This window comes from Falco naumanni, chromosome Z, assembly GCF_017639655.2.
Source record: "Falco naumanni isolate bFalNau1 chromosome Z, bFalNau1.pat, whole genome shotgun sequence".
In the NCBI taxonomy this organism is placed as follows: domain Eukaryota; kingdom Metazoa; phylum Chordata; class Aves; order Falconiformes; family Falconidae; genus Falco; species Falco naumanni.
In genome coordinates, this window is record NC_054080.1 from 37,323,866 (window position 1) to 37,336,479 (window position 12,614).

General features: G+C 38.0%; 1 protein-coding gene across 1 annotated transcript in view; it reads left to right on the forward strand.

Moving 5' to 3' along the window:
* The window catches only part of ROR2 (receptor tyrosine kinase like orphan receptor 2), a 154,562-nt gene that overhangs the window by 96,084 nt on the left and 45,864 nt on the right, over nt 1-12,614 (forward strand). The window contains exon 2 of the mRNA XM_040580624.1: nt 7,559-7,636. Coding sequence (XP_040436558.1) covers nt 7,559-7,636 — 78 coding nt within the window. The remainder of the gene's footprint in view (nt 1-7,558; nt 7,637-12,614) is intronic.

The window sequence follows — 12,614 nt, forward strand, 5'->3', positions numbered from 1 at the left end:
CTGACTTCATAGTACTTGGTGAGGCACCTGGCTGATGACTAAGAAGATAAACTGAATCTTCAGCGTAGTTTTTACTGGTCTGGAGATTCATTGCAGCTTTGTGTGGAAATCAAGAAGCATTCCTTCTCTGCATTTTGTGGTGATGACCAGCTGATTTCTTTTACTGTGTTTTAGAGTGGTTTGATATTAGGTTAATAAGGATTGTTTTATTAAATGAGGAAATCCCTGTAGGAACCTTGTGAAATTTGTAAAGCAGCTTTTTCATCATGCACTTTACTAGTTTTTCCAAAACAGACAAGTAGTCTATCTTGGATCACTCTGTGAACACAAACATTTGCAGTAATAGAGACTAATGCAATATGCAGATTCCCTCTTTATACATTTAACTGACAAAAGGATGTCAAAGTATAGGATTTTGAACCACTGTTAAGATGTGTTTGAGAAATGAAGTGTCACTGTGCAGAATGAAGGTTGTTTAACATTTGTGTTTCTTTGGAATTTTATTTTAAATCAATGATGGATTTTCTGTCCAAAATAAATAATAAAGCCCTTTTCATTGCTACAGATCATAAACCTTAGATCTGCCTTTTTTCCCTTAGTGTAGTTCCCACATTTTGCAATAGAGTGTTTTTCGTGATACTGAAATGAAGCCATTTCAACATAGCTATTAGGTAAAATAGAAAAAAATACAGAGAGGGGAAAATTCACACTAATGGAACAAGAGATTTCCTTCAATAAGGAATGCTTATAAATTGTGGGAATTTATTCTGTATAACTCAACCCTGGCTCTTGTAAAATGTTTCTTGTCTGTATTTTCTACCAGCTTTCTGAAGGTTCTGTGAGTTACAAGCTGCTGGTGGTTTTATTTTAAGTATACTTAGTTAATGATATTTTGATGTTATAACAGAGCAGGCTTAGAAAAGCTTACTCGCTTTCTAATGGTCTCATAGTTAGACCTTTTTATTACTATGAATTTAGCTGACAGTAATTTTAAGGAATTTTGGATGGCTGAAGAATAAATTCAAATTAACTAGTTAACATACTACCCTGTGAATTACAGGCTTTGCGAGCTGATAGCAAGCTAAGAAGTTCCTGTTTTTCAGACTTCACAGTTGTCTGAGTAGAGCAACTGCAACAAGAAGTGCAGGTTATTTTGCCCACCTTCAGCTATTTTTACGTGAAGCTGCAGCAGTTAAGTAACGTGTGCTGTGGAGGTTCTAATCTACCATCACTATGAAAGGGGCGCACTGATTTTATACTACAAACTGCATCTTTTGTAGACTATTCACCACCCTTTACAGGTCTGCCAAGCCCACTCTGCAATTGGTTGCCAGGGGCTGCAGATGTTGGAAACGAGAAATTTCAATGAAAGGCCCTGATTCAGCGACTCGCGCAGCCTGCCTCCCAGCCAAAGTAATCAGATTGGCAGCTGAATCAAAGGGTACAGTGGGCCCTTTGTTTGGGAGTTCCAGAGGTTAGTAATTGACAGAAGCTCAACAAAGTTTTATGAAGAAAAGAACAGAATATTAGAGGGTATTAGGCTGAAGAGAGAGAGCTTGGGTTTTTTATGTTATTGGAAGAAAGTTAGAACCTGAGTCAAAGGTTACAGCCGTAGGAAGCAAAGGTTACATATTGCTGTTTAAATCTGAAAATAGTTTTAGCCCCAGAAAGAGGATTATTGGTGAGTGGAAGGAATGGCTGAACAAAAATCAGCAGTTTCCCTGACTGTAGCTGTGTGCAATTATTAGTGTTGAAGGATTTATTTGTAAGCTTTGGGATTTAACATACGACGGTGGAAGAATGGTTGTTGTCCTCATAGAATCATGAGACTGGAAAAGATCTTAAGAGGTCCTGTTTCACCTTGGAAGAAGCATTAGCTGTATTAGCAGTATCGTATGCAGTAGGTGCTTGCCCACTCTACCACTCTGGAAAATTTCATTCACAGAGACCGGCGTGTTTAAGGAATGCTAGCTTTCAGTCCATGCCTAATCTCTTTCATACTAAGCAGGCATAATAGTAATTCATTTTGTCTTTTTGTTGGTCATGTCTTGTAGAACACCCTGATGTCACTAGCTGTAGTATTTCGGTTTTACCCACATCCGTCTTGAAATGGAATACAAAAAACTGGAGAAAGCACTCCAGGACCTTACAAGTGTTGAGCAGAGTGGAAGGATTAGTACTGTTTGTGTGTCCCAGTATGATGTTTGCCTTCTTTGCAATAGCTTGCAATAGTTGATTTATGTTTAGGTCTAATCCATGTAAGCCAAGTCAATGTTGGCTTCTGTGTTGGTTGCTACTCATTTCTCTGCTTTATTTTAAATGCTTCAAAATAACCTCTTTGTTCCATTATTTTTCAAGGAATTAAAGTTAAGTTGATGGGTCTATAATTCTCTGGCATTCCTTTTTACTCTTTTTTAATAGATAATAGGAAATATTTGTGTAAATTCCCGTCCTTGAAGATCTCATCTGTGCTCTGCGAGAACTGAAAGAGTGTTGCATCAGCCAGCCCTTAACTGCTCTGAATTAACTGGGCCCACTCTGGCTGAACATACCTGACTTCGTTATCCTTTTCCTGTGTGCGGCTGCCGTCTTGGTTTGTCCCTGATATCAATTATCATAACTGCCTCCTTGTGACTGGCTTTTTGATGAAGATTAATGCATTGTTTTGATGTCTGCTTGTGGCCATGAGCATTTTGAAATCTGTTTATTGCAATTAGCTCTCCAGTAACGAATGATCTGTGAACTCATAACCATTTCAGGGGAAAAGTTTAGCTCTTGTGTGATGAATGATGTACGCCCTGTGAGCTGGCATTGTGATCAGTTGGGTAACTCAGTTTTCAAATGTGTGAAAGGGCATTCCTGTCTCAATAATATAGGGTGCTTGTTTGTGTGCTTTGTTGGTCATTGGTGTTTAAAATTGAGCAGCGGGGCTACCTGTGCTGGACCTTGGCAGTAAGAAAATCTTCCCTATATTTTCAGAAGGGAATTGATAAAAGAAATGATAGTCGTTTATATTCAGTTTGGATTTTCCAAATTGCTTGTTTTATTGCTGCAGTTTGCTACAGTAAGTCAAAGGAACAGAATGTATTTTATACATCAGAAATGTGGAATACTGACTTCAAATATGGTTTCTCTTTCGGAGTCGGGGTATTCCTTAAATTCAAATAACTTCCTTAATTGCCCTGAAAAGTTAAGAAATCTTTTTTGTGTGGGTGAACAGTTTAAGAGAGGTACTATTTACAGCATCTGCATTTTATTTGACTGCGTGGTCCCTGAAAAAAGGGGTATTTCGGGCATCTGACGTGGCACATCTGGCACATACATTGTCTCATACTGGCAAGTGGCATTCAGGCTCAGTTCTGGCTATGATGGAGTCTTCTTTGGTCACGCAGTGTTCAAGGTGGGCAGACACTGGTGATTTTTTCTATCTGATACTATCTCTGCAAATGTAAATTGACAGAACTAAGCCATGATACATTTTGTATCTGAGCAGAGGACAAGTGAAAAATATGAGAGTAGCCATACTGGAGCAGGTAAGAGATCTGTGTAACCCTCTCTTGACTGATGGCAGCGAAAAGGAGATGCTGAAGTAAAAGTGTAAGAGGTCTGTCATACATAGCACTGCTTTAAGCCTGGGTGTTTACCTAACCTCCAGCCATTGTGAGCTCAAGGACTTCCTTTCCTGCATGAGATTCTTATGAGTGAGTTAGGCATGAAAATTTTTCTCCATGAACTTGCCCAGTTTCACCTGTAGCCCCTGTGAACTCTGTCCACAGCTTAACTACATCTTGCTTGAGAAAACTTTACCTTGTTTTAGCTCTGTTTTGAAATTGCTTTTGCTGTTTTTCCCTCACACGGTTACTTCTTTTACTGAGAGATTGGTCCATCCTCTCAAAGACTGTCATGACTCCACAGACCTTTACTGTCATTGACTTCAGCCATCTCCTTCCCAGAGTGACAAATCTAGCAGCTGTACACACCCTGGTTTAATTATCCTCACCGCTTTTCTCTGAAAGTCTTCCAACTCTTCCATACCCTTTTTAGATGAGAGGACCTCAACAGAACACAATGTTCAATGTATGAGAGCGTACTTCTTGCCAGCGTGGGTTGGTAATATCACATGTAATCTTCTTAACAGTTTTTATTAACAACTGTTTTGTGGGTTGCTTTTGCTTCTGCCAGTCTTGTGTTTAGCAAGTCTGCCTTTTTTTCTTAGCATTGTATGACAATGCCATATTTGCAATAGATATGAAAACAAATGTGACTATTTAATCTCTTTCTTGAATCTAAAATCAGTTTAATGAACAATAGTATCTTCTCTAGCAGTAACTGTTTACTGATCAAGACAGTGATGGACACATAAAATTACTTCGTGGATTTTTTGCCCCCTTCAGGCAGTGGAACAACACATAGAAAATGCTGCCAGGAAAAGATGCAATGTGGGAAGAAGAAAAGCAAAATGGGATACCCTTACTGAAACACTGAATACACAAAGTGGGAAAAGGGACACAAGTTAAAAATCAGGTCTGGACAGGAGCACAGTTGTGTAGGGGTCTTCAAACAAGAAGACCGCAGAGAGTTGGTGATGGCATGTGATCGGGGGTGCATCTGCACTGCAGTGAAGGGAATTGAAGAAAAAATACCAGGAAGAACTGTTATCTGTTGAGGAATACATTATGGATTTAATCCTAGCAGGAAAAATGTACTGTGTTATTAATGTAAAATCAGAAAGCACTGAAAATAATATTCAACAGGAATAAACAGCTTTTTCCTCAAAGTTCTTGATTGCAGGATTTTTTGACTCAGTTTAATTCAAGAGGAAAAGGTTTTATTTAGTTGTAGTGACCTGTGGGTCACCTGATCCAGAAGCATTTATGGTGTAAAAAACTTAATATTTCATATTGTTAGTAACCTTTTGGTGTTTGAAGTTGTGGTACAGAAACTTCATGGTTAGAGTTTGGAATTCATAATAAATGTGGCTGAAGTGGGATTTTGCAGATTACAGAAAATACACGTATTTCTTTTGTAAAAGCAAGTTTAAGTGACAAATCTGTTTTGTGTTTATAATTTACAAAGTATACAAAGGGTTTCCAATTTTAACTTGCCTCAGTTATGGAGACTTTGCTGGTAGGTGGTGTCTATGGTTTTTAATTGTTCTCTGGTAAAGCACATCTGGAGATTAATGTTTTTTCCAGACATAAAACATATCAAGCACAAGAGTGAATCATACAGAATTATTATTGAAATGTTTTCAAATCACAGAATGCTTTTATTTCTTTCCATCTTTGTTTTGAAAGGCTTTAAAAAATTAAAGCCTGTGGGTCTGGGAAGAAGGGAAGAGAGAGGAAGGAATTTCTGTTCTTATTTATATGAGCATCCAATGTTTTTTCTGTTGTGAATCCCCCTGAATGACTGAAGAAATGGAAACAACTATTTTAAAGTTGCACACATGGTATTAAACCAAAAGTACCACTCAGATCTTTGGCAGTTTGGAGTTTGGAGGTCTGAGTGTTAAGCAACCAATTGTGCCTAATAATGGGATTCTACAAATAATGTTTTATGCTATGAATACTACTGGATTATGAACACCAGAACAAGCCAAGTGCAGGTGCTCGTGGAGTGAAAGAATAGTTTCTTTTTCTACTCTTTCTTTTTACTCCAATGTCTCATCTTGGATTTATATTCCTTGTGGTCAGTAAATGTTGCTGCCCTGTTCTAAACAACTTGTGTGACATAGAGGAGGTCAAGCAAAAGCAAGGGAATAGAGGTGAGCTTGCCTTGCTGCCTCTTGGTAAACATGAGATGTGATGTCTCTCTGCTGGAATTTGACAGAAATATCCCTATTACGCATTCATCAGTTCACACTCAAACAAACAAATCAGCAAAACCTCTGTACAATAAAAAGTCAGGCACTGAGTCTGCACCATGCCCTCAGGAGTGTGAAGACACACTGAGGCAGGATTTGCAATGGCAATTTAAAGTGCTGCCACCTTGGCCACCCATTTCCACTTTTCCCACTAGTCTCCAGATGAAAACTATCGATCAGTTCTGTTGGCCATTGCTAGAAGTGGCAGATTATGTCTACCCAAGCCTTAGCTGTTCCAGCTTGAAAGAGGTGGGCTGCCAAGCCAAGGGTTACAGTGCTCTCTTCACCATCACTCTAATTGGGTTGTCTGGGAATGAGCACACAACTCTAGTGGAATCAGTATTACTCTGAGGCTAGGAACCTCAACCGGTGGGAGGTGAAGGGAGAGACTGAAGTAGTGACAAGGTGGCAGTACTGTGACAAAATAAATACTTTTAGACCCAGCATGAGGTTGAAGATGTCTCTGATTTCTGTTTCACCTGGTAAGTTTAAGGGCAATTTAGCTAAATCTTCTGTCCTCAATGGGTAAAAGCGTAAAAGGAAAATAAAAAATAATCACAGTCTCAATTTTCTTCTTTCATAATGTGCTGCAAGATAGGGATGGAGTTGTTCGTGTTTCGTCACTGTGACTTGCAGTCAAAGTAATGTTGTAGGGTTTAGTGTGAAGGAAGGGAATGGGGACAAAAGGAAGAGGGAGAGCCTTTTCCCTAGTTTCATTTTACCCAAAACATTACCATGTACACCCCTAACAAATCTACAACACAACCCAGATCTTTCACTTTAGATCCTGATGACCTTAGATTACATGCTCTCTTGGTGATACACCAAGGTGGTAAGGAATTTGGATGACTGAATGTAAATTAGGAAACACAAAAATATAGGAGATGTAATTTAAGAAGTTGCCTTAGCAAAAGCACCGCTATAGCTTTTTCTAATTTGTAAGTTCAGCTCTGCTTCTCAGCATCAAATTTTCAAAAGCAAGAGCAAACAGATGAACCCCTGTTTTACAATGGTCAGGGTTTTGTAAGACCTGCGGAAAAGTAAAGGATCATGAAGTATTGTCTGCTGTCTGCAGCAGCTGCTGGCTAAACATTTGTTCTAGCTTGTTCTGATATATGTTAGACACAAAAAAGGAGGGCACACAGAAAGATGCCTGTCTATTTCATCACCCCCTGGAATATTTAATTGATAGTTACTGTATTTTAATTCTTTGGAGATATCTTCTAGCAACTTGGTTGAGAATAGGCTAAGAAAGTCAGCAGAGGTGATGAGCCAGACCTCTGGAAATAGAATCTGAATTACTGCAACGTAACTTCAAAAGCAGATTTATGCCATTTTGTAACTGAGATTGTCAATAAAGCTCAGGTACTGCTTAATTTGCTAGCCCAGCACTGTTTTCAGGAAATGTTTGCGTTCTTTGTAAAACTGTGTGAATTTTATTCTAGTAAGCACTGGGAAGTAGTTTTTAATGCTGCCTATATTTGCCAAGCACAAGGTAAATGCACAAGGTAAATTATTACAAAGTTTTCTAATGTGTGATAGATAAATCCTGACCTTGTTAGTAGCTGTCTCCTGTGTGCTCTGGAACCAGGATCTGGGCTGAATGAGTTTGCTGAACTTATTATCAGAATGCTGTTAAAGAGAAAGATCAACTCAGAACATCAATTTGACAAAATATTTTTTTCTTCCTAGGTGAAATGGAAATTCCAGATACAAATGACCCCTTAGGTCACGTGGATGGACTTGAAAGACCAGTTCCAACACCAAAAGGTAAAATGAACTGTAGTTACTTTTTCTTCCCCCCACCCAAATATAAGTATAATTTAGAAAGGACTAGCAAAATCCTCTTATTATATGTTCACTTGATTTACCTGTGAATGAAAGTCTGTAAGAAAGGCAGCCTTGTATGACTTAATACTTCTGATTCTAAGAGGGCATAGCAAGGTTACTGGAGTCCATAAAAATTAATTTTTAAGCATGTTCAGTCCCCTCACACTTAGGAATTAAATGTTTGACCCAAACATAGAGGGCTATTATTGCCTTCCTAGCATATTTTCTGTCATGTTGGTGCCATGAAAATGATTTAATTTTGTACAGTGCCACACTTGGCATCTATAGGTAAATCTTAAGTATTGTTATCTGTGAATAACTTTGGTTTGAGATAATTAAACCCAGCCCATGGCAACACAAGAATACTTCTCTTTTTAAGTAGCTCTGAGCATTAGTGATTTTTTTTCTAAAGAACAGACTGTAATTGCAGAATTTCTAGTAACTTGTTAGTTAGCATATATTTTTATAATACTTTATCACTTAAACTATAGATCTAAATGCTATTCTCGGCTCTGAAAATGCACGTATTTACTGCAAAATGGAATTCTAATTCAGTTTGGTTCAACTTCCTAAAGCAGGACATTTTCAGTGTTCTATCTGTAGAAACATGTTTTCTCAGTTGTAGTACAGATTTTTTTCTTTGTATAGAAGCACTGCTATACAAAGTCAACCCTTACACTTAGAAAAAAGGTCATATAATCTGTTCGCATGAAGAGCTCAGCCTACTTTCTGCATTATCATTAGCATTCTCAGCAAGATGAGTACATATTGAAGCCTAAGACACTGTGAGGTGCTGGTTAGATTTTTCAGAGCCTCTCTTTCACAGGAACATAAATTTTGAGGCTACCTTGGAATGTAATTTCTGTTCTCATAAATATCCAATGTCATGTAATCCTTATTGTGTTTCACTTGAATGCTGGTTAGATTTGTTACATTGACTATGCTTGTTAGAAGCTTTTCTTCAGAATTTTCCACTGATTTCTATCCTTAGTTGAATAAAGACATGTTTATGTTTGCGTATCTCTAACCACGTTGGTACTGATCATCATTGTGTGACTGTACCCTTCCGGTTTGGGAGGAAGACTTTTTGTGTACTCCTCAACCCTCTTCCACTTCCTGAAGCTCCCAAATGATTTGGGGATTAAATTTTGTCCTCCATTATGGGAATAAATTTCATTAATAGACATTCCTGTCAGCAGCACTGTATACTACAGTTTTTTATTCACTCCACACTCCCATACCCACTACTTTTGATGGAAAAAGGTCCATGTTTAATCTTTAACTGCATTGACAGGCTTGCTTACTTGGCAAGTTGGTCCCACTTTATTTACTTTTTTGTTATGTCTGAGCTTTTAAGTACAGACATAAAAGAAAATGTTTTTTTTCATGTGACATTACTTGGTTAAATTCTTGCTGAGAAAGGAGTTGCAGTTATTTCCTTTTTTTGCAGGGCCACAGGCAATACCTGTCTAAGGAAGTAATTAATCACATCTCAAACATTCAAACATTTCTACATCATAAGGATTTTGTATTTCCTTCAGAAAAAAAAAAAGAGACCCTTGTTCTTATATGACTCATTGGTGTAGAATCAGTTGCTGGTTTCCAGCATGCCTGGTCTGGAAATGGCCTCATTTTGCTCCCCTTTTATTTTTGTGGCTACGGAATTCTCCAAGTAAGCAAAAATCCCTTTGCTGAATTTTTTTGTTTCTTTGGTTGGAATGTTAATCCATGTTTTTCTGTATCATAGTGAGGTAGCAGGTCTCGTTTCAAAAAATCTTTGGATAGTTCTGCTTCAGAGGTTGTGCATACTATTGGTACCATTAGAAAGAGGCCTTCAGCTCCTTCCACCACATTGATCTTCTTCCCTTCCTTAAAAAATGTTTAGTTATTCTGATTTGTTTATGATTTGTATCTTTTTCTAGTGTAGAATAGACCCAAGACAGACCTGAAAATAATAGTAAATGGGCTTTAATAATGCCCAAACGTATTGATCACACTCTGTAAATCCTCCAGAAGTCCTGAAATATGCTTCTGTCTCCAAAGAAGTAACCAGGTTAAGCAAGGTATTATTAATAGTAGGCACTCTGAAAAAAGTTGCAAGTCTCTTCTTAAAAGTGAAGCTAGCTTTCTGATAGCTGATCGATAGGACCATGACTTGGCTAGGGCTTTGACGAAAATTTATCTTCCTGTTTCATTGAACTGATCTCCTGAACCACCAAGAAAAGCAGAGGGGAGCACTGTGAATTTGGTGTAGAAGAACTTAGATCTGCTTTGGAATAAAAATAAAAGATTCGAGCACAAATGTCCTCCCAGTCCAGTGAGCCTTTGCAAAAATTATCCTTTTCCCAATCTTGATTTCAATCCAGTGTGTCTTGATGCCTTTTCTGTTTTGCAACCAACACTCTTAACAAACTTTCTCTGGTTCCTAAAAAGTCTCTTTCCCCGGCTTAAGAAACAAAATTATGTCAGCTCTGTGCTCTGCTCTGGAAACACTGGGGCTCACTGCCTGCTTGGGTCTGGCACTGCTCTCTGCCCACCTTCCTGCAGTCGACCAACTTTTCCTGTCAGTGATGCTGGGGAAGGAGCAAAGTTTCCTCTCTCTTTCTCTCACTGCAGCAGAGGGCCAGGACAAGGCCAACAGGGATACTTCCTTTCAGAAGCCCAGAGGAGAAAAAGAACATACCTGTTATTCACAAAAAAAGATGAGAGTTGTGGCACAAACCGAAACCAAGCTTTTCTTTTGTGATGAGCACTGTTGGTGCATCATCATGGAAGGGCTCACTGCTTGCAATCTTGTACTCTTAAACTCGGGGAAAGTATTAAAGGGTAATGAACTCTTCACACCTAAATGAGCTCCACTAAAATCTCATAGTATGAATAATATCTGGTGGTGGCAATGTTAGAGCAATATACTTCAATAGTTAAATGCATGAGTAAGGGCAACTTGCAGTAGCTGAGATACTGAGTGAGTTGGGTTGCTCAAGGAGGCATGATGCCTCAAGCCCCTGACCTTAACTGTGGTTTCTGCAGAAGTCGGTCTGGGAACTTACTCTGGTTCAAGAGGTATCTATATGATAAATCTATATGACTAGGCTATCCTGGTTGCTTTGACTTGACATAAGGTAACTTGCCAGGAATCATGTATTCTAAAAGTGGTGGCTTTTTATCTACAGGACTGGTGATTGAAAGATCAATCCACATCCTAACTGCACTGTTGTGCCCCCACTAAGATCTACTTCTAAAAGGGCACTAACCTAGGAGAGGTGCCCCTTCACAGTCTCACCTGGAAGTTCACAAAACAAGAAAACAATTGCACCCCACAGAATTGGATTCCCAGGCTAGATAAGATCTTCAGTCCTTCAAGTATGAGAAAATGCTGCTTAAAAATCAGGTTTCTTCTGCTAATAAGAGAGCTTAAGCCCACTGTTTTCAGTGTGGGGAACAATGTGCACATTGTGGCAGTATTTCAGTGCTAATTCTGCTTCATTCCTGAATGTGCTGTAATTTGTTCTGAAGTACATTTGAAGTGCCTGTGATCCAAGTCACTTCATTTTACATGCTTCTGGCTTGCAGTTTTGTACATTGAGAACACAAATAGTATGGAAGATGGAGTGCACATAATGGGATTAAATTAGGCTGTAAAGGTATCAATTTATCTGGAAATACTATGTGGCAGTATATAGCAGTGTAGTTTCCTTAACTGCTCATGTGTATTTTGGCTACAGTGTGTTGTGGGTTGCTCATCTTTGTATTGTGGTTAAATAAAGCAGAGAGGTGAAGAACTGGGAAGACTGCTTCACATTTAGGAATATGGTCTGTGCAAGAAATATGAGACTTAGACTTCTATCTCTGCTCCTTATTAGGATGTTTTTTCTCCATGTATTTCCAGTCCTGATTTACATGTGGAAAGAGTCGCTTTACTGGACTCTTACAACTTGCTAAGACGTGATGGTGTGATTCAGATCCCCTAAGCTCTTGTACTTGCAGCATTGTTGCTATACACACCTCTAGAAAGGAATACTTTGAATTCCAGCAACTTTCATGTTTGTTTTTGCTTACGATGGTGTTCAATTCTTTTATAAGCCCAGAACAATCTGCAACCCTTTGATATCCTTTATAGATTACCTGTCAGTTCTGGGAAGACTTTATACTTATTACGGTAATCATATCACAGTATATTTGGGAAGTGTTGTCTTCCTCAAGTCATTTCTTGTTAATAATCAACCATTCCATAAGCTAAAGTACGTTTCCTAGGTGAAAAATTATGTCTTATTATAGGAAATAATTAATTTGTTTCTTATGGAATTATTAATTACTCAAAATTTCCCCCAAAATCTCTTGTATTGCATGTAAGATTATATTAATCTTAAAGTGCTATAGCAGAAAGTTGTCTTTTGAAAGAGTTCTGGTGAGAAAGAACATGTTCTTTTATATATATCTAACAAAATGAACAAAGAGTTATTCAAAGGAAAAAAATCAAAAAGGGTTGGGAAGGAGGAATAAAAAAGCAAGGGGCTTGGGGGGGAAAAATCATAATACACATATTTTTAGTGGTTTTGAACATTGGAAAGTCTTATGCCATTAATCTGAAAATGCTTTAAATTGTATGCAGTTATGCAGACAAGAAGTACTTCCTTTTTCTTTTTCAACAGCTGACTTTAAATTTTGAGTATCTAAAGCCAACACTGCCATAAGTTTTGATGTGTTCTGAACAGATGGTTTTATGAGCTTTTCTGACTGTTGGATAAAGTTATTGAAATACATAATACAAATCTAAAAAGTGATAAAACATATATGTAATTATTATTATGACTTGTTCTGAAGAGATTGTTCTATCTTCAGGTACCTATCAATTTATGACTCAAGTTTTCCATTCTTTTTCTCAGAAACTGGATATTCAGTGTTTGTTTCCCGTGTG